Below are 23,224 nucleotides of genomic sequence, written 5' to 3' on the forward strand. Positions count from 1 at the left end.
AATCATTTACAAATTCCACCATAAAGTGAATGATGATAATGCTTCTAGTACTATACTCTTGTTAACCAGATTAATGACCCAAATGACAGTGAAAATGTAGGCAGTAGGGAAAATATCAAATCTCTTCTCCTCTTTCCAAAGGAAGTAGTTGCCCAGTGTGTGCCACCTGGGGTTTCAGCCTTTCTCAGTTCTCATAAGGAGGAAATCAGGGGCCTCAGCTACTCCTGGGTTCTCACCCTGTTCTCTTCCTGCCTAAGTCAGGATGCATCCAGGTACAGGCTCCCCATATGGGTAAACTTGGCAGGACAGTATTTAACTCCTGAGGAGCAGGCAGGATTTTAGGAAGGATATGTTCAGGATATTTGGGAGGTTATCTGGACATTCCTACAACTCATTCTTCAAATGCTTTCTTAGCAATAAAGCTGATATTTTACTTTTCATCTCCCCGAATCTCTCAATTAGTTCAAAACTCGGGAGTGAGGAGGAATTCCATGCATTGATTAGTGCTTTGAAATTCCAAAGTGCTATCTTCTGCTAACATATGAAAGACAATCCGATGATGTCAAAAAATAAATCATGTTGAATGATGCAAAGAAAAAAAAAAAGAATTAAAATCTACCCTGATATGGGGACAGAAATGTACAACTGGAGAAACAGTTAACCCTCTGGTAGGCTGTAAATTACTCACGTATATCAGATGCTTATTGGCTCTGGTTTCTTGCAGTGCATTGAATATTTTTATTATACCATGACGAGCATTTTGCTGTCCAACAAGGCTCTGAAGCGCATCTGAAAAATGAAGTTTATATTCCATGCTGTTATTGATAAAGTGCACTATGCACAGATAGTCAGTGAAGGAGCTATTCCATGATACATACACAATCGATATCAGCACCGAGCCATGAGGAACATGAATGATCAGCTCTTTCAAATGTTTAAAGAGAAAATAAGTTTATTTACAATTTTTCAAGGCAAGGCATTTTCAAATGCAAGGCATTTTTACAAACTACAATTTTAACACAGCGCTACCCAATTAAAAATTAAGGCTCAATGGGGCTGGCCCCGTGGCTGAGTCGTTAAGTTTGCGCGCTCTGCTGCAGGCGGCCCAGTGTTTCGTTGGTTCGAATCCTGGGTGCAGACATGGCACTGCTCATCAAACCACACTGAGGCAGCGTCCCACATGCCACATCTAGAAGGACCCACAACGACGAATATACAACTATGTACTGGGGGGCTTAGGGGAGAAAAAGGAAAAAAATAAAATCTTTAAAAAAAAAAAAAAATTAAGGCTCAAAATAGTGTTCCTTAGCAGGATTTTCAAAGCACAAATTTTATCTGTTTTAAAACATCTTTCTAGTTAAGAGAAAGTATTATAACCAGGATTGTTCTTATTAAGATTCTCAGTATAATTTCTTAGCAAAGGACAAGATACGATTTCAAAGAAAAAAAAAACAGTGCTCATTTTTTTCATTGTAAATAATGTTTCCTGAGGGATATAAATGAAAGATGCCTTAATAAGGTTAACGCTGCCTTTTGATCTCTGTGCTTTGCAGGATCGGAACCCAGGCCTCACCTGGAATGTTTTCGAGCAGTTTCTGCTGGGCTCTCTGTTTTGTTTCCTGACTTTGTTCTTTGCTTCTGATTGTGGTCGGTGGTGCCAATCTCCCATTCGGCCAAAAAGCATCCCGGAAAACACTGATGTAGTAAACCAACATTTGCTCACTGAAAATCCAGTTCACTGTGTCCCGGATTTGTCTTTTAAGAGAAAAATATTTCTTGGATGAGGTTTTTTAAAAATTTTATGCTCTATTCTCAAAAGGCATTTATCAATGGGTAGGTTAAGATACAGCCTGATCTAAATGTTTGATGAATAAACCAGAAATTGGATTTTTAAACTCTGGCTCTACAAGTCATTTTTTATTTGCTAAGACTGGATGACCATGCATTCCTGGAGCTCACAGTCTCACGGGTACTGACTTCTCCAAAGGTTCGCCCATGCGCATCTTTCAATCTGCAAAACGGGAACTGAGAGGGGACGGCTGATGTGCTTGAAGCTTGCAACCATGCTTAACCATGCACAGTACTTAATATACTAATTTCTCCATGAAGAGGTATAAACTGAAAACATAAATCCATTTAAAGACTGTTGAAAGTGGTCTGGAAAAGCCCCCTGAGCTCCTGAAGTCTTGGGGAAGAACCAAGCTTTTTCGCTAGCTGTCTCTTGGTGTTGCTATGGCAGATAGCGCTGGGCAGTGTTCCGACCCAGGGCAGACCCCTCACATGCTCATGGGCATGGGAAAACAGGGAGCTCCTTTCACCATAAAGTGAAGGACTCTCAACGATACACTGCTCTCTCATTTCACATTTCCATGGGGATGAAAAATTGGGCAGACATCTGACTTGCACAATTATAAATAAATGGCTTTTATCTGGTTACTCAAGTCTTCCACACTACACTATTTCATTAGTCATTAGTCAAATTCTAACCAATTACAGGATTTCCGCTGTCAAGACACAAGTAAACACGTTCAAAGAGCCCAAAATCTCTGCTGAAAGGGGAAAAGAATCATCTTAGACTCTTAGTGCCAGAAAGACCTGAAATTTCAAACTCAATTCATGAATAATAAATCAAAAAGCTCTTTAAGAACCTGACTTGCCAACCAGATTTTTAAAGGGACAACGTACGGTTTTCAGAAATGGTATCTGAAATCGATGTTTTAAGCCGAGTACTTTGCACACAGAAATCAGTCACTATTGAAGTCTAAACTTTCCTGTGAGTCAAAACTATGCTAATTCTGTTTGTAACTGCATGTCTCCTAGGATACTTCCCTGTGTTGCTTAGAACTGTGCAATTCCTCTCTAGACCAAATAAAATAATTTTACTGATTTAATGGGACTTCTGCTTTTAAGAGAGAACCTGCTGACCTGCCCAAGAAAAATCTACATAAAAATGTGGACGTCTTGTTTTTTCTGTACTCTTGCTTTGAGTTACTCCCTGGCACTCCATGAAGAAATTAAGAAAATTTCCATTTGCAACTTAAATTAGGTAAGTGACTCTTACCAAAGGCCATCACCTAAGCATTTTCTATTAATTTAGGCCTGACTTTCTATTAGCCAAAACCGTAGGAAGCTTTTGAAGCGATTCTGGTATGTGAAATTATAGTTGGTACAAGGCAAGAGGCACATATTGTGCTGCTGCTTAATTTTATGATGTGTCATCATCTGCTAAAGGCAAAAATAGCAAAGGGCCAGGTGCTCCATAATGTCTCTACCTGATCAAAAGCCTGTTGAAATGAACAGCCTGAAAATTCTCTACGTGATGCCCCTCCTCCAGCCCCATGAAAATAACTGCCAAATGTATTCACCACACACAAACCACAGCTGCTCATTTTATAATTAAGGGCCAATATCATAAATAGGAGCAAGAAAAGTATGCATGATTTGCTGAACCTGAAAAGGAAAATAAATGAGCGAGTCTGGAGTGCTGAGAAAAACAGGACCATTTTGGCAGTTTCTTTATCCAAGGCCTTGTCAATACTAAGGTTAAGAAGTTTGCCTTAAACTGAAACTGTAAGTTAAACTGGCCATTTTTCTGATCAAAATAAAAGCCTATGATACTAAGTCAACAAACAAGCCACTAACACCATTTTTAAAAAAAACCTTAGAAATAAATAGAAGTAAACTTTCGTTTATGACCATAAGGGAAATATAGTCTATTTGCAAATGAATAAAAAGATAGTATGTTCTTTATGTTCCCATCAAAATTGATAAGATTTATATGATTAAACTATATCATATTAATCTTGTACATATGTTTGACAACTAAATCTTTCAGAAAAAGGTGATAATTTCATGTTAAGACATATTTTGCTGTATCAACAAGTGATTCTTTCCCTCATTTTTAGCAGGTGATTCACATTTTTATTGTGCAGGAATATCATAATGTTGCTCTCTTGAAGAATACTGGGTATAGAGTTGAACTTTTATGTATTTCGATAATGTAATATAGTTTAGAATGTACATATGGCTTCTAATATTGTTATATGATACACACGCCCCTGAGGGATACTCAGATATTAACTAACAAGAGGAATTACTATTTTGTTACCTCAACTCTAAAAAAATATATGGTTTGCATTTTCCGCCAAAGAAATACCTGTCATTTGATGCTCATCCTACTTTCATTGTGGCTGACAGTCTAAGCCTTAAAGTGCTTCCCACCATCTGACATAGAAACATTGTACCCAAGAAACTCAAACCGGTCATCATGATCAAGAGACAACTTTACAGAACAGAATCTCGTGACCCCTGTCAGCCAGATGACAGAGGTGGTTCAAGCTCTTATCATCTAGTTCACCAAGCATTCTGTGGGAGAAGTTCTTTCAGAAATCTGCTTCCTTATCCAATCTTAGAATCATATCAGAAGTAAGAGAATATAAAATACCTTTACTTAGAGAGCTCACTGGCTACTACACCACAAGGAGATGTCACTATTAAGGCAAACGCCAAGGGCATAAATTCAAATATGAATTTCAGGCAACTCACTTGTTGATGGTTCTTCCAAAAGTGACCTGAACAAGAGCAATTAATGTTCTTCTCACCCATTTAAACACTAAAATATAAATAAGAGGAAAAGTATTATCACAGGACATCACAATTATGACATTTTCATAGCTGCACAAAGCATAAATCTTACCACTTAACTCAATCAGAGGCCTGAGACCAAGTCAGGGCTATCATATCTGCAGAATTTGGGTCCAAGTTAGCAAACTTCTGCGCAGGAAAATTCCTCTAAGCTTTCATTTTCTCCTTAGCAATTGCTAAGATGAAACCTAAGAGTTTTTATAGCTTTTCAATGCCTAAACAACAGCTGAGCTAGCAAGTGGAAATAATACTTTACTTCATATGTCCCTGGGCTACTGCGAACATATCTGTTTTTCACTAACAGACAGTACAATTCCCATTTCAGATTTCTATCTGTCTTGTTGAACCCAATTTTCTAACACACTGCTCTGAATGAGAAACACCTGTAGAGAGATGTTGACAAATATTTTGAAATATTAATGAACTGATGGGTCTAGCTGCTCCCATGTCAACAGTAGTTTGTAGATCATCTCGTACTCTCCTATGTTTTACGCCTTTAGGGGAAGAAAGGTAAACTGCGCAGAGCCAGGATCCTGAGTGTGACGTGAATTGAGCACTCTTCTGGGCCACTCTCCAGAGCAGCTGGGCACAATCACTTTCTCTGAGCCTCAGTTTCCTCATCTGGAAAAGGGCAGTATTAATGTGCTTTTTTTTTTTTTTTTTTTTGGCTCTGAGGGTCTTGTCACTATTTAGTGCAAAAGAGCACTGCGAAGGGTTCCACAGATCTAAACTTTTATTATGAACACGGAGACAGATTTTTGCAAGTATAGACCATGAATATAAATCAAAAGAAGGCAAAGAAACGCTGTGAAGATATTTCAGGTCCACAAATTAGAACCTAAACCGAATTTCCCATTTATATATTTACCTCCTTTCAATAAAATGTTTATTAGCTACTGACCCATGAGGAAATGAGGAACTCAAAGTTTGCTATAATGGAGGCAAGAGTTCAGGGCTCCTGCACCAGTAAGAAAATCTAAAAGGAGCAAATTCACAAACAGCTCTCTACAGGGAAGACACACAAACAGACATCAACAATGAACACAGTCTCGGTACTTGACTTTAAAACATTCTATGGTCTTTTTTAACGTTTTAAATGTATCTAAATGTCCCGTTAAAGTAGTGTTAATCCTTCAAGTAAGAGTCAAGTCTTGGAATCAGAACAACGCCTCAAACGTGTCGTAAATTTTTGATGGGATTCAGAGCACGCCGTCAGCAGGCAGACGTGTTCATTTGGGGCTGGTGTTCAGGCTGAAGGCAGCATGTCTGTCAGTGTCAATAACTTCACTCTGCCTTTCTAGGACAGGAGAGGAAGCTCCCCCTCAGAGGGTCTGAGGGCACGTGCAACTCTAGGAAGAATGCCCGGCAGCCAAGTGACTGCTTATAAATTTTTAAAAAGGCTATATTACTGGTTCCATTTTGGATAGTAAACCAGACCAGGAACCAAAAATGGCTCTGCTACAGTCCTCTCCCATCGGTGCTGCGCCCTTACTCTATGCTTTTTCCTACCCTTCCCCGTCCCCACCCCCATAAGAAAAAGCCCCATTACTCCAGAGACTCATTCGCTCAAAGCCGCAGAGGCAGCTGCAGCAACGCTAGGATTTTGCTGATGGCAAATACATCACATCTCATTATAAACGACGCTCTATTTCTTCCCCTCTGAAATGTCACTAGCACAACCAAACATGCTTCTGAGCAGGCATATGAGGGAGGATGTGCACGCTGCAAGACGGGATTTGGAGCCCTACTCCTGCCCGGACTGGCTCTGACGCATCCGCACGTCTCAAGCTCTTTGTATCGCAAAGAACACACTGACAAAAGGCTGAGACGGTGCTTCCTTATTTTTACCAACTTTATGCGAAATTGGCAGGCTTCACGATTTAATGGGCCAGACTTCAATGAGGAAGAGTTGGACTTTGGGTGGAGTACTAATTTCCTGCCCACAGAACCAAGTTAAACATTAGTATGCATCCTGAGGACTAGTTTTTCTGCCTCCATTGAACCACGTTAAACATCAGCATATATCTTCAACTGTCTAAAATATGGAACAGCTATAGCTGTTTCATCTGAAAGGATCTTTAATATTTGGATGATATTCCATCATATGGGTATTTTTTACATAATTTATCCCCCATCTGAAGTTTAGGTTAGTTCCAACTTTTCATTATTGAAATTATGCTAAAATGAACATCCTTATATATAAATCTCTGCCTGTAGTTTAGAATTTAATTGTGTGTACTGCTTGATGTGAATTACATCTTTGAAACTCTTATGTTGTAAATTCAGTGAAGGAGGAATCTGCATCTGATATATTTTTGTTTCCCCTACAGGGTTTTATCTAAAACATATGCTCCCCAAATGTGTGCTGATTGATATTATATATTATTTTAGCTTAGGGGAAGAAAAAGTTCAATGACCAAAGATAATTAATTTTAGCATTTAAAATTTTCCTGTCTATTCATTCATCAGTGCATCCATCCAGGCATTTTATTGATCATCTACTATGGATCAGACATTGTAGGTGATACTGAGGATTAAAAGACCTTATAAGACATGCTCAAGTTTATAATAGTACTTGAAGTTTTTTCATCTGTTAATAATTCTGCAGGTGACATGTTAATGGATATATAAATAAGAAGGGATGCACAGCCCCATTTCCTATAAAACCAACTCCCAGCCTACCTTCTTCATCCCAAGGGAAGAGATGCTAATCTGAGTGGAACCCAGGACGCTCACAGGGCAACATTCTACCAGTTGCTGGCAGTGCCTTGCAAACCCTTGCTCCTCTCATTTGCTTCCTCTGCTAGGGGGTTAGATGTGCCTTTAGGTACCTGCCGCACCTCTATCTAGTACTGAGGCTCTGGTATACTGGTCTCACGATGTAGAGTGTTGGGGGCCTATGGAAGGTGTGAGTGCTATATGGGACTCAAGACTGAGCCAAGCAGTACAATTTGACCTCACGCCAAAGTACCGCTTTGGGGAAGACTTGTGCGGGTCTTAACAGATACAGTATTTTGATCTTCTTTTTGCTCTTGTTTGTTCTAAGTACATCTCTCTCAAGAACTACTAGGGTAGGGGGCTGGCCCCGTGGCCGAGTGGTTAAGTTCGCGCACTCCACTGCAGGCAGCCCAGTGTTTCGTCGGTTCGAATCCTGGGCGCGGACATGGCACTGCTCTTCAGACCATGCTGAGGCAGCGTCCCACATGCCACAACTAGAGGAACCCACAACGAAGAATACACAACTATGTACCGGGGGGCTTTGGGGAGAAAAAGGAAAAAATAAAATCTTTAAAAAAAAAAAAAAAAAAAAAGAACTACTAGGGTAGGACTTCTCAACCTCAGCACTACTGTCATTCTGGGCAAGATAACTCTTTGCTGTGAGGGGCTGTCCTGTGCACTGCTGGGTGTCTGGCAGCATCCCTGGCCTTCACCCACAAGATGCCAGTAGCACCATCCCCCAAGCTGTGACAACCAAAAATGTTTCCAGACATGGCCAAATGTCCCCTGGGGGCAAAATCCCCCCACCCCTCCACTGACAACACTCCTCTATGGGAAGAAAGGTAGTTGAAAAGTTAGGGTAAGGCACTCCTGCATCCCCGGCCATAATCCTATCTTAACAGCACCACAACCTCACCTTCAGCAACAGGGCTCTTCCTCTGCTCTGCAAAATTATTTTTTGTATACCTTTTGGTGGTAAAGCAATGCGGCTATGCTAAGTCACATAAAAAGAAATTCAAAGCACTCTATCTTCCTGCATTCAGAGGAAAACGGTGCAGGGTGACTCGGGTCTCTAAGTTCCATAAGCACACAGATGATTTTGTCTTAAGGTTGTAACCTCGGCTCCTACCATGGTATCTGGTGGGCTCTTAAACGTATTTCCTGAATGAATGAATGGAAATTCACGTTTGATTCAGGAATAAAGGGATATTAAATGTGTGTGTGTGCACCACTTACCCAGCAAATACCACTAAGTAATAACAAAGAGGCTTGCTTACTTCCGCGAAGTTCGAAAATCTCCCCGATCAACATGAAACATGGCTCAGCCAAGGCGTCCTTCCTTCCATCCATATCATCACCATAATCTGAGAGGTCACTGTCCTCCTCTGTCTCCTCCTGGAGGCACAGAAAAGTCATAGGAAGCAGATCATTTATGCAAGAAAGTTGGTAAAGTTATTGTCCTTTTTCGAGTGTAAATTCCAAACCATGTACTCATATTTCAACCTTACATAACCCTTCCACTTTCCTACATGCAGAAATTAATGTATTTTCAAGAAAGAGGGCCAAATGTATCTAACCTCAGGGAAAAGCTTGATCCTAAAGCCTTATTCAAGGTTTAAAATCATTTTGAAAACCTCTGCCGCTGTATGAATCAGGAGTGAGTTAGCAGAGAACAAAATAGTTTTCTCACCATTTTGAGTTTTTAAAGTTGGATGATTCTGAATTCACTGTTCTTTTTTAAACATGTATATTTTAAAGTAATTTAGTTATTTTTAAAGCTCTGATGCAAGCTTTTATTCTGTACTTCAGCGTGCCTCATTTTCTGATCTGCATTATCGGCAAGTTTCAGTTCAAAACCCATTATACGCCAGGCACCAGGCTAGTGCAGGTGCATGTGACATGGATCCAGACTTTCAGTGGCCCATAGCTCTCTGGGGAGACTGACACATATGCACACAGCTGTTTCTATAAGCAGACGAAGTGCCGTCAGAGGGACAAACACCGGCAGTGGAAGGGCAGCTGGGAGAGTTCATTCTAATGTCTGCAGCGAGGTAGACAGCTAGAGAGGCCGAAGTTGTGGGACCAAGCAGAGGACTAATGACAGGACTCTGGGGGGACAGGATGAGCAGAGGAAAGGACTGAGAAGTCACAGAGACAAGAGGAGTTCCCTTTAACTTCACAGCTTTACAAGAAGTCCAGCAACATGAAATGCTGCAAAGAGGCTGCAGAAGGTGAAGACGGAGAGGAAGCCACCAGATTTGGCCACTGGCACCACCTTCAGAGAATAATTCATGGAGGGACTGGCCATAACACAAATTCCAAGGGGTTCAGGAATAAACGGGAGGTAATGGAGGTAAGCTGGCCAAGCAGAGCCAGACGTTACATGCACAGCCATGAAGGAAAGAAGAGGGAGAGATGTTTGGGAGGGAAGCGTGTTTACGCACAGATCTGAACCCTGGTGTGGGTATGCTCTATAGTACACACTGACTTCTCCTCCTAGCTCAGAAGGCAGTAAAACAGCAGGCTCCTTTCCAGCATCAGGTCCTCTGTCCAAACTCATTAAAGCAATCCCGGTGAAGAGGCAGTGGCGTTTGGCAATGAACTAAGGAGATGCCAAATTCTGGAAGTGACCTTGTGCAATTTGCTGGAGAGTCAAACAAGGGGCTTTGGTGGCCTAAATATAAGTTAGGAGCTTAGTCTGAGGGGAAGCCTGAGGTCCAGAATATAAGATCCCAAACGTCTGCAGTCTCTATTCTTTCCTTTACCCATACATTATCTCCGTTAAATTCATCTTGCTTCAAAATATTCCATGGCTTTCCATTCCCTGAGAATAAAGTCTATACTCCTCAGCCCAGCATGACCTTGCCCCCCTCCTCCTCCTCTTTGCCTCATCTTCCATTAACCCAATATAGAACCCGTCCCCTCGAGTCCAGTGACCTGCTGACTGTTCTGCAAACACACCTTCCTCTCCCAAACCTTCAGTCTTAGCTCCAACTCCTCCATAATGACAGTCTCATCCCCAAGGACTGGCTATCCACTTTTAGTGGAAGAAGTCCTATAGAACTTCCCATCCACGTTTCCCTTACCCACCTTTTGTCATTAATCTTTTCATTTCCTTTTTTTTAAATTGATGTCTGTGTTTTATCACTGGTTAAATAGCTTCCCCTCCTCCATTTTTTTTGAGGAAGATTGGCCCTGAGCTAACATCTATTGCCAATCTTCCTCTTTTTCTGTTTTCTCCACAAAGCCCCAGTGCATAGTTGTACATCCTAGTTATAAGTCCTTCTAGTTCTTCTATGTGGGATGCTGCCACAGCATGGCTTGATGAGCAGGGCTAGGCGTGCACCCAGGATCTGAACCAGTCAACCCCAGGCCACCAAAGCGGAGTATGCGAACTTAACCACTACACCACTGGGCCAGCCCCAATCTTTTCATTTCTGTATCTTAATTCTTCCGAGTGGCTTGTAGGGGAGCACAAGCAGGTGTCCCCAAATACAACAGTGATCATAACTGAACATGGATGAATTTGTTTTCTCCCGATTAGCAGCAAGCTTTCAACAAATAACTGTTATTCAAACAGCCTTCAAAAAGACATTCATTTAAACATGCTACCAACATGGTACAACTTTTAGACAGCTCACCTCTTGATGGGAGAAGAAGTCACGAGGAAGTCTCTCCAAAAATGAGGACAATGAAAAAGTGGGTTTTTTCCCCTGCACATCAATAACCTTGAGGTAGTCAGGAGAAGGGCTCAAAAAGGCATAAAGTGCTTCACTCTGACAGAGTCTTTCATCCGAAAGCAGATTCTGTGGAAGGAAGAGGATTAACCACTCCTATACAGGAATATATCCGTGTTGCGAGAAGCTACCACAAGTGGAGACAGACAAGGCAGAATTGACTGCATTGGGGGATTTACTTACATCATAATTCTGAACCTAAAACCACTTCCCTTTCCCCATGAAAGAAAACACATTAGATCAGTTCTCAATGATCCGAGTGGCAAGCGATCCTCTCTAGGATAACAGGAGTGTCCTAACCATTCTGCTTGTGGGAGATACTGTGCAGACAAGAGAACTCACTCCAGTTTGCACTGCTCAGTGCAACACAAAACTCTCCCTTTGCACACAGCTTACAGATCCTGGGACCTCTGCCTTTGAAAGTCAACTTAACTTTCCCTCATTTGTGTCTGAACAACTTACGTACTTGCACATTACACAAGGATACGCCTAATCCACCCCTTATGGCTATGTTCAGACTTCATGCAACAGCTGAAAAAAGAACTTTGAGTTGTCACATGGTGGCCCTGCCTGCCAGGCAATAGTTTTATTTCATTGTGCGGCCATCTTCCAAGCCGTGCTTGTTTGTGTAATTACCTGTTTCTACTGGCCCTTCCCCTGGAAATTTCCTCAAGTTCTTTATGTACTTATCTGGCCTTAGGAGAGAGGAAAAGAGGATACAAATCAAGTCTGTTTATGTATAAGCAAGGGCTACAGTAAGACAGTAAAATTAACAAGGTGACCACAAGAAGGTTTAAATGTCTACTATTAAAAGACACAGGAGTAGGAATAAATAAAACAGTGGGAAATAAGGTGTAACCCCCTTGGGGGAGATGGAACACTGGGGAGCAGACTGTGCGTCTGATGACAGAAACTGGGGTGGTGGAAGAGGCTAAGTTCTAGTCCCAGAGGAGCTGGGCCATGCTGTTCACATTATATCTGTTCAGACAAAGGTTGACATCTGATAAACCCTATGGCCTTCCCTAGGATAAGCACCTCTGAGCACGCCCAATGCTGCCACACTGGGGCCGGGGCAGCCAAGCAGCTCCACCAGCTTTCCAGCGGCTGTAGCTTCACGTATCCTGCAGAAGATTGGCCTGAAGATGGACAGGTTCTACCTTACATGGGGGGAAGGAGATTAAGGCGGATGGGCAGGTGGGGTCACTCTGCCTTCCCTGGCCCCTGAGCCCAATAAACAGGCCTTTATTCCTTGTTGAGAGTAGTAATGTTCAGTTGTGTGTGAGGGTAGATTAGGACGAGTGAGACAGTCTCCCCCAACTTGATTTCCTTTAGCTAATCTACGTTCCAACATTATTCTATAAAATAGTAGGAAATGATAACTAACCTTAATACAATCAATATAAATAAGGAAATGATTAAGGGTGTTAAGTCTTTGGCCTAGGTTATATTCCATGATGAAGGAAAATAACCAAATTAAATTATGTGTGAAAAGTCAGAAATGTTCTCAAAGATTATGTCTGTAGGGCAAGGCATCAGTGGGATTTTATAGTCTTTAAACTCTGAGAATGGAATCCCATTCCCAACTCCTTCCCTGCAAACTCTTCAAGCGCGTTATTCTGTTCTATGAAGACCTAAGATGAGTGTTCAGTGGATGATGGAGGAAGGTGCAAAGCATCCCGAGCAGAGTGCACACCACGTGCACACCCAGAAGTGGGAGAGAGCCAGAAGTGGGGAAATCGCTGGAGTAGGTGGTATGTGTATGTGAGGATCCAAGAAGATGGCATGCAGGAATGAAGTAAGATATAAACGATGGCATGGCCAAGAATGATTAGCCAGATTATTGAATATCTGTATTATTAGTATGTTTCCAGAGGGAACCACATGTCATATATGAACATCCAAGTAAACATACACTCAGTGGAATTCCTTTTTCTGGGAGGTTCTGTGGACCTAACAATATCTGCCTTTCAGACGAAACTTTCTGCATCTTGCTTTTCCTGTTTGTGGTTGGGGGGATAATATAGTCTGCTGTGTAACCCACCTAAAAATACTGAACAGTTAGTTAGCATTTTCAAATAAAGTCTTTGAGGAAATGAAAAGCTTTTTAAACCAGTATTTTCTGACTTAAGATCCTCTTGATTAAAAGATAAATGGCCACTGTGTCATCTGGCTTAGCTGCAGCTTATTCCTGCCCTCAGCCAGGCCCACACCACCCATCGGCAGTGCGCCAGAGTGCACGCTTCTCTTGGTGCAATGGCAGCACTCACTAAACCGTGTGCCTCACCAACAGTCCACTAAGGGCACAGAGGACCCCTCTCCGCATCCCGGAAAGTGCAGGAACAAGGGCAGTCTCTGCAGCATGTCAGGAAAGGCGGCTGCAGGGCTGGGAAGACCAAGCAAACTGAGACCCTCCCCAACCACAGAGGCTGGAGGGAAACCGCAGAGTCAGCTGGGAGGTTCCAAAGCTATACGTCCCGGGGCTTACCAATCCTGGATTCTGAATAATACACATTCATTTCACAAAAAGGATCTTTAACTCATCTGAACAATTTAATCAGGTACCATCCTTGAGTGGGTTTAATATTTCCTAGACATTCTGAATCAGCAACAAAATGGTAGTATTTCAGGTTTAAATACTCTCCAATAAGAGCATCTGAACATTAATGATTCTCTACCCCTGCCCTGCCATAATTAAACTCAGAAAATTTGTCTAAGGTGCAGTTATTTTATTTCCAGATATATATATGTATATTTGTTTACATACATATATGTTTACACATGCATACATATGCTTATATACACACATATACATATAAAGAGAGAGAGGGAGAAAGAGAAAGATGAATATATGAGAGAAAGAGATTAACACTTTCAAGGCAACTCTGGCTTAAATGTATCTATTTTAACTATGATCCATCCTTCTGATTCAATGATTATGTTTTAACATAGCTTTTACTAAGAATTTGGCAACATCCATTATTTAAAATCTCAGGACTTCTAGTTACTACTGCAGAGGCAAAAAGTGTCTTAGAAGGCAAAGTTCCACGTCTCTGAGAATTATAAGGACCTTGGGATCCACGGTTTGAGTAGCTTAACTATACTCTGAATATAGAGAGCCCAGCTAAGGAAAAACTGGGGCAGCTGGCCCGGTGACACAGCGGTTAAGTTCGCACGTTCCACTTTGGTGGCCCAGTGTTCGCCGGTTTGGATCCCGGGTGTGGACCTACACACTGCTTGTCAGGCCATGCTGTGGCGGGCGCCCCACATATAAAGTAGAGGAAGTTGGGCATGGATGGTAGCTCAGGGCCAGTCCTCCTCAGCAAAAAAGAGGAGGATTGGCAGCAAATGTTAGCTCAGGGCTAATCTTCCTCAAAAGAAAAAAAAAAAAAACACACTGGGGACAGCCTTATTCTCTAAAAACAGACTGAAGGAAAACAAAGGGTCTAGAGGAAATTTAGAGAATATCTTTAGGACCCCGGAGCAGGAAAAGATTTCTTAACAAGCACAAAAGGCATAAATTGATAAATTGGACTAAATTAAAATTGAGAACTTCTGTTCATTAAGAGAAATCATTGAGAGAGTGAGAAGGCAATGCACAGAAAGGGAGAAGATATTTGCAACACATGGTCTAACAAGGCTCAAATCCAGAACACACATAGACTCCTACAGAGCAACACGGGAAAGACAGACAACGGGACTGAGAAGTAGACAAAGACGACGACTTTAACGTCATAAAATAAACTATCCAATTGGCCAGTTCACAGTATGACTGGTGCTCAACTTCATTAGTCGTCAGGGAGATGCAAATTAAAACCACAATAAGCTACCAGGACACGCCCATGAGAATGGCTGAGCGCTGGTGAGGATGTAGAACAATTAGAACCCTTACACACTGCTGGTGAGAGTGTAAAAAGTGCTACCACCACTGTGAAAAACTGGAAAACCCAAATCCCTAGGTATTACCCAACACAGAGTCACCAAAAGGCAAGCACAAGAAGTTTATAGAGGCTCTCTTCCTAATTGCCTCAAACTGGAAACTACCCAAATGTTCAACAATGGAAGGACTGGAATCTATGTACTCATGCAAGAAAAAACCTAAACAATGAAAACGGATGATCTACAATGAAAACTGCACTCACGAGGGAGAATCTCATGAATATGATGCTGAGTGAAAGAAGTCAGATGCAAAGGAGTGCACGCTGTATGATTCCATTTATATGAAGCTCAAGGACAATGTCGCTATCTGTGCTGTGAGAAGCCAGCACCGCGGTTCCCTCTCGGGGAGGAGCAGTGACGGAAGGAAGCTGGAGGGGCTGGCAATGTTCTGTGTCTTGGGCTGGGTGCCAGTTACAAGGGCGTGTTTGGTTTGTGAAAATGGAGAAAGCCGTACACGTATCATCTGCATTTTCAGTATGTATGGTATACTTCAATTACCCAAAACGAAAAAAAAGATCAAAGATATTTTGAGGATTTGGCCTGGCCTGTGAGAATAGGAAGCAAACAAGCAAGCTCTTAGAATGATGACTATTTAACCCAAAATAGCTAACGACTCCTCTCATATCCAAAACTTGTCACTCACTCACCTGTAAAAACTTGTTTAATTGGTTCTTTGACTTTTCCATAAACTTTTGATCTATAGATTTGAAAGGCAGCTTGCTCAGAGAAGGCAACTGGACTTTTTTTAAAGAAGGGAAACACTGGAGGGGAAGAAAATTAAATGTTAGTATCTTGAAATTACATTTTAATCTTAAAAAAAGATTTGAGAATTTTAACCAGAACAAACCAAGTTATCTTCTTCTTGTACTCATTCCTCTGAGATTTCAGACCTTGGAAACCTATGTGTTCTAATGAGGCTCGAGGAATCTGGAGGAATGGGACAAAAAAAGCTCAAGCTCATCCCTACACCCATGAATGCCTGGAAGCCGGGAAATCCTGAAGCCACGCTGGGAAGATGGATTTGCACAACATGCGTGTAGCACAACATGTTAGGTATAGACACCTGGCTCACAGGAAGAAGGTTTTCTATTAAAAGGTGTTTTGTTTACAACATCTCTGTAAAAAGTTATCAAAGTTGACAAAAGAAGACAATGGAAAGAGAATCATTTGGGTTGTACCTTTAATACTGCCTTTCAATGTCAAACTGCAAAATGTAAATATATTAATAATAATAAAATATACTAATAAATAATAGCAGACTTCCCGTTGTAGATTAAGTCCTACATTCTGCCAGACACTGCTAGAAGCTTGGCATGCGTAACAGCCCTAAGCATTCGGAATTATCATCATTCCTATGTTACATATGAGACGATCGAGGATCAGGATTAAAACCCAGATCCACCCGACCATAAAGTCTGTGTTCTTAATGCCAATTCCCACAGGACTCTGCCGGTCTGCCCCTCAGACACTAAGAGGGCAGTGGGTTCCAAAAGCTCCACACTCTGCCCTCACTGCCAAACCCTGGCCGTCAGGAAGGCACTGGGGCCATCTGAAAATGCTTAATGAAATCAACTGGCATTGACGAGTAAGTGAGCACAGAGTCTGCCTGCCACAGCTTTTACTCCTGTTGCCATCATCACGGTCACAGTAGGCCCCGCCAGCCTGGCCATAGCGAGGGACAGTATGTCACAAGTCACTTGTGACAAGTTCATGTAAATGCTTCGGGTGGTGGAAACGGAAAAACTGGCCTTTCCTAGACAGCCACTAAAGCACGAGTACAATGACATCCGCCCAAGAAGGATTTTTAATTACGGTTCAAATGCAGGGTGAAATTTTAGAGAACTGCAACAGCCAGTGAGAGCTGGAAGGGAAAATTAAAATCACCAGGGACCTGAAAAGGTGATTCCTGTCACAGCTGTTAACAGGAAGGGTTCTTTCAGAAAATGAAAATTCACACGATAGGAAACAGCAAGGGTAAGAGAAGAACCCATCCATTAGGCCACAGATGAGGAAAGGTGACAATGAGACGAAAGGACATGGAAGTTTATTAGGTTTGTTTCTTCCAACACTTGAGTGTCATGGTTTTTGGTTTTCGAAGTACATTTTATTTTCAACATAGATTTTATTTCAAAATCCCCCCTAAATTCCTCTTCCTTCTGTTTTTATCAGCAACTGGATTGATACTAACCTTTGGCTTCACAATGGTTTATCACAGAGCAACTGATGCATTTTCCTGCGTTGTTAATTTTACTCAATAATTTTGGGGAAAATTTATTCTTAAATTAAGATAAATATTTGCTTTCCACACTGCTAGGGTGAACACAGTCCATTTGAGAAACGTTGTAGTACGACCTTAAGCTTTGGCCACCATTGGTTTTAAAAGCAGTTGAAGAAGTAATAGAGTTCAGAAGTTAGTGATTAAAAGGGTTAAAAAAAAATCACCCTATCAGAAAAGGTGAAAGGAAACAGATATATTTCATTTGCAAAAGAGGGGTCTGAGAGGTGACCATAGGGTTTACCAGTATCCGTTCACTCTGAGCAAGAGAAACATGGACCTAAGTGAAAACAGAAATGATTGAAGAATTTTTTTGATTGCTGGGGGAAAAGGCAATTACCTCCCACAGGAGGAGAGTTAGGAAGATGCAATTCCCGAGGAAAGTGGAAGAATACTGAATTGAAAGTGAGATGACCTGGATTCTAATCCTGGTTTGGCAACTATGTATACATCCTATAATAAGTCAATTAAATTCTCTGGGATCAGTTTCCCTCACCTAGCAAATACAAGAATTAACCTAGATTAGTGGCTTTCTAACATTTTTAACTAAACTCACAGTAGGAAATACATTACACTGCAACCCACACACATATGCACATATCTGTATCTATATACATAACATACCCTCACCTATAAAACTGAAAGGTTTATGAAACAATGTTCGTTACTACTTCTAATAATAACAACAACACAATAATGTTTATTACGTGCCACACATTCTACTAAATGCTCTGTATGCACTTATTCTCTTAATTCACACAACTCCGTGAGATAGGTGTGGTGGGTGCTATCAATATCTGCATTTCATTGATGAGAAAAAAAAGGCACAGAAAGACAGAGTGACAAGTCCCAGGTCAGACAGCTCATGAGAACTCAAGCCAGGATCTAAACCTGAACAGTCTGGCTCCAGACTCTGTGCTTTCAACCATGACACTGTGTTGAGTCCTTTAATTTTCGTGATAAAATCCAATACATTCTATTCTCTTTCTACTGCTGCAACCCATAACTGATTTCACTACGCACTAATGGGTCACAACCGGCAGCTTCGAAACCACTGGCCCTACACGATCCCTAGCTTTCCTCTAGCTCTGGGCTTCTGTGGCAATCCACAGCAGAGATCAGACCATTATCTGTCCTGAGGATTTAGACTAGACTAGACAGTAGGATCTATGAGCAGATTTCTAAATGTCAGGCTGAAAATGCCACTCTGCCAGTATCAACAGCAAAGGAGAAAAATTAAACAGTTTTCTTATGCGTAAAAATTGAGATGAGCTCTTAAATCTCTTCTTGCTCGGTAATTCCGAATCTTGTGTTCACGAGCGTTCATACCTCACTAAGTTTCCGGTGTAAATTCTGAAACTCACTGAGCCTTCTGGGGACTGTCCAGTTCTTGGTCTCCACTCCTCCAACTTCTTGTAAGCTCACCAGGACAAAGTAACAAGGCATTTGCTCACCATTCTCTTCTGTAACCTTGGGGGGAAAAAAAACAAAAACAACAACCATGGTGAGATGTGGCAGGCAAGATTTTTAATGTCCCCAAGATCTCCCTCTCCCTGGTGTTCACACCCTGCATAATCCCCGGGACTGTGAATATCATGGTTGCTATTTCGACAATTAGCTTGTGTTATACGGTACAGTTGACCTTAACCTAGGGAGATGATCTGGATGGGCCTAACCTCACCACACGAGCGCTTTAGAGCAGAGAGATTTCTCTGGCTAGCAGCAGAAGAGCAAGTCAGAAAGTCTGGAAGCACAAGGAGGACTTGATGTGTTGTGGTAGCTTAAAGATGAAGAAGATCTGGAAAGGATCTGAGGGTACTTCTAAGAACAACCCCCAGCCGTCAGCAAGAGAACAGAGACCTCAGTTCCACAACCAAAAGGAAGTGAATTCTGCCAATAAGCTGAATGCACCTGGAAGTGGATTTTTCCCCAGTCTCTAGACAAGAACTCCATCTGGCGAACATCTTGATTTCAGCCTTGTGATACGGTGAGCAGACAACCCAGTCATAAGCACTGGACTTTTCATCTACAGAATTGTGAGCTAATAAATGAGTATTGTTTTAAGCCATGAAACTTGTGGTAATTCGTTATACAGCAAAAGAAAACTAACATAGCAAACTTAACGTGCTAACTGTTGTTTCCTCAAAAAACCAATTAACAGCAAGTAAACAGGTGTGAGATACACCAAAACCTCTCAGAAAAGGATGAGGGCCTCCTCAGTTTAATTTCAAGATTCAACAAACCACGATTTCTATTTTCATGAAATTTTACATCAGGAAACAATTTCCTCTCCCTCTCAACTTAGATAATTCATCAACACATACACACACACCATCACAATTCAGAATAGGCCGGTATTATTCTTAACATACATAAGAGAAGAAACAAAAAGAAAATGCATTGAATTTAAGGCTTGAAGTAGTATCATAAATCCAATTAGAGAGAAAGAGTCAATAAGAAAGGCAGAGGAAAGAGACACAAGACTTACTGGGCACACAGTGAGCCCTGTGAGGCAGGACTATTATCCATCTGTAAGGTTGGGTGAAGTGGAGGCCGAGACAGGGTCACTGGACTGTCTGAGGATCACACATGTAGTAAAGGGGTCACCAGTATCAGAACTCAGGAGGGTGTGGCACGATGGAAACACACCTTCCACACATTCCCGTGTGACTGCTTCGTGAACTGTGGCAGTCAGGTGAGCCCTCTGTGTCCATTTCCATCACCTTTTCAGTGACCAAGGTGCCAGAGGCAAGCTCTGAGTAACAACTGATTACCAGGCAAGGTGCCTTGTGAGGGTTTTTCCTCCTGCTCTCCCTCAGTGTTTGCCTTTGGAAGATAATTTTAATAAACTGAAATGTCAGAGCAGCTCCAGGCAAAACCAAAGAGGCGACAGAATGTGTGTTCTTTCCCTCCTCTACGACCTTCTGACGTTACATACACCTGAGCCTACCCGCTTCCTAGACTTCCAACCTAAAGATAACTCCATCCACCACTATCAAGAGCTTCTGTGTGGTACGCCAAGGCTGAGTGCAACCCTCCCTGACCCCTGCCCTCCGCCTCCCCTCAGAGTAGGCACATTGCCCTGCAGCTTACCTTAGGGGGAATGACAACAAGTGCCAAAGACACATGAGGGTGCTTGCTTCAGCTCTCGTGTGATGTGTGTGCTTTCAGGAGACACGCATGGAGTTCTCATGAGAACGTTCTCTCATGGAGAACGTACTTTGTCTCACTATCTAATCTAGAAGTGAATTTATGACTGTGAATTTTAAACCCTCCCCTGAGTTAAGCGTCAAGCTACTGGGTTGATTGGAAAGGCAGGGATGAACAAAGACAGGCCCTTGCAAATCTAAGGAGTATCTGACAAGCCTTTTGAAACAACGATACGGCAAAACACGAACCCTACCTCGCTCAGGATCTTGTTATTAGTGTACCATATGGTGGACCCGTCTTTTATCTCGAGGTTTCCACATGGCTGATAGCAGAGCAGGCGGGAAGGAAGGCGTCATTCACGCTAACCAAGCAAAAGCCTATAAGCATCCTTCCTTTCAATGAAATTATTTTTACAGACAAAAGAAAAGGGATGCAGAATATTCTGAACACTATTACTCCATATTCCTCAGAGAACAGCAAAATATTTTCTAATTCAAAGGAAAAAATATTCATTATTAAAGATCTCGGAGCTACCAACTCTTGAGCAAATGAAGTTGGCAGGATGGAACGATCAGAAACACCACTTACATTTTTAATTTTCATCTCCAAATTTCAAGTAGTGCTTTCCATCTTATTTCAACCCTCAATGGAAAAATAAATTGGTAATTCAAGGACATTTAATTGTTCCGATCTGAAAGTTGCTTACAATTCCAGGGAACAAGGACAGCTTTCTGTCTGAAGTGGAGTGAGATAACATCTATACCAGGCAACCTAGAAAGCTCCCAGTCATGGGTGAACCAGAGTGAAAATATGGGGGAGGCAGGTAAGAGAGATGCAGTCTGAAAAACAAATGTAAGTTTTCTATCCTTGACCTTAATTCTCCAGGACAAAATCTTGCCTTATAAAGTCGAACTGTTAAAATTGAGAAGAAAAGCAGTCAAACCTACCTCTCCACTAGTGATGGAAGCTTTCCACATGCCGAGGTTCTCACACCACCAATCCGTTCTTGCCATGTGCAGTTGCAGGTCTGTGCGTTCTTTCTCTATTAGAATTATTTCCTCCTTCAACTTGGAAACAATCTGCCTCAGGGAAAACATCCTGGGAGTTATGAAACTATTTAAAATGCCACGCAAGGCAGCAAAGTAGCAAGAAACAAAATTAACACACAAAAATCAGGTATGTGTCTATACATTAACAATGGACAACCCAAAAAGGAAATTAAGAAAACGATTCCATTTATAATAGCATAAAAAATACTTAAGAATTAACTTAAGCAAGGAGGTGAAAGACTTCTACAATGAAAACTACAAAACATTGAAGAAATTAAAGAAGACATACATGGAAAGACATCCCATCTTCATGGATTGGAAGACTAAATATTGCTAAGATGTTAATGCTACCCAAGGCAATCTATAGATTCAACACAATCCCTATCAAACTCCCAATGACTTTTTTGCATAAATAGAAAAAAATCCATCCTAAAATTCACATGGAATTTCAAGGGAAACTGAACAGCCAAAACCGTCTTGAAAAAGAACAAATCTGGAGGACTCACACTTCCTCATTTCAAAACTTACTGCAGAACTACATTAATGAAAACAGTATACCATGGCATAAAGACAGACATAGAGATCAATGGAATAGAATAGAGAACCAGGAAATAAACTGTTGCATATATGGTCAAATGATTTTTGACAAGAGTGCCAAGACCATCAATATTTGGAAAAGGACAGTCTTTTCAACAAATGGTGCTGAGAAAACTGGATACCCACATGCAAAACAATGAAGATAGACCCTTAATACCAGATACAACAAGTAACTCAAAATGGATCAAATACCTAAATGTAGGAGCAAAAACTATAAAATTCTTTGAAGAAAACATAGAGGGGAAGCTGAATGACATGGGACTGGCAGTAATTTCTTGGCTATGACACCAAAGACATAGGCAAGTTGAAAACATAGGCAAATTGGACTTCATAAAAATTAAAAACTATTGTGCAAAGAACACTATCACATTAAAAAGGCACCCCACAGAATGGGAGAAAATATTTGCAAATCACATATCTTACAGGAGATTAATATCCAAAACAGTTAAGAACTTCTAAAACTCAACAACAAACGACCTAATTCAAAAATGAGCAAAGGACTTGAACAGGCATCTCTCCAAAGAAGATACATCAATGGCCAAGAAACACATTAAAAGATGCTCAATATCACCAATCATTAGGGAAATGCGAATCAAAACCACACGAGATACCAACTCACACCCACTAGGTTGCCTACTATCAAAAAACAGAAAATGACAAATGTTGTTGAGGATACAGAGAAATTGGAACTCTCATGCACTGCTGGAGAGGAGGTAAAATGGTGCAGCTGCTGTGAAACACAGTACGGAGATTCCTTAAAAAATTAAAAACAGAATTAGCATATGACCAGCAATTCCACTTCTCTGCATATACCCTAAAGAATTGAAAGCAGGCTCTTGAAGAGACATTCGTACACCCATGTTCATGACAGCGTTATTCATTCACAACAGCCACAATGTGGAAGCAAAACAAGTGCCCATCAGGATGGATGGATAAACAAAATGTTGTATGCACATGCAACGGAATTAGCCTTAAAAAGGAATGAAATTCTGACACACGCTACCATACGGATGAACCTTCAAGACGTTATGCTAGTGAAATAAGCCAGTCACAAAAGGACAAATACCGTATGATTCCACTCATACAAGGTATTTAGAGTAGTTAAATTCATATGAAAC

General features: G+C 41.3%; 2 protein-coding genes across 12 annotated transcripts in view; one reads left to right on the forward strand and one right to left on the reverse strand.

Annotated features, from left to right (window-relative positions):
- The window catches only part of LRP2BP (LRP2 binding protein), a 41,999-nt gene extending 40,104 nt beyond the window's left edge, over positions 1-1,895 (forward strand). For all 8 annotated transcript variants that reach the window (XR_011534400.1, XR_011534398.1, XR_011534399.1 and 5 more), the window contains one exon: positions 1,554-1,895. The gene's annotated coding sequence lies outside the window, so the exon portion shown is untranslated. The remainder of the gene's footprint in view (positions 1-1,553) is intronic.
- The window catches only part of SNX25 (sorting nexin 25), a 165,452-nt gene that overhangs the window by 31,639 nt on the left and 110,589 nt on the right, over positions 1-23,224 (reverse strand). For all 4 annotated transcript variants that reach the window (XM_070599045.1, XM_070599042.1, XM_070599046.1 and 1 more), the window contains 8 exons: positions 21,408-21,539; positions 18,640-18,780; positions 15,683-15,796; positions 11,004-11,168; positions 8,640-8,757; positions 4,546-4,612; positions 1,574-1,755; positions 689-789 (listed from right to left, as the gene is read on the reverse strand). In XM_070599045.1, the coding sequence (XP_070455146.1) occupies positions 689-789; positions 1,574-1,755; positions 4,546-4,612; positions 8,640-8,757; positions 11,004-11,168; positions 15,683-15,796; positions 18,640-18,780; positions 21,408-21,539 (1,020 nt within the window). The remainder of the gene's footprint in view (positions 1-688; positions 790-1,573; positions 1,756-4,545; positions 4,613-8,639; positions 8,758-11,003; positions 11,169-15,682; positions 15,797-18,639; positions 18,781-21,407; positions 21,540-23,224) is intronic.

This window comes from Equus przewalskii, chromosome 28 (genome assembly GCF_037783145.1).
Source record: "Equus przewalskii isolate Varuska chromosome 28, EquPr2, whole genome shotgun sequence".
In the NCBI taxonomy this organism is placed as follows: Eukaryota; Metazoa; Chordata; class Mammalia; order Perissodactyla; family Equidae; genus Equus; species Equus przewalskii.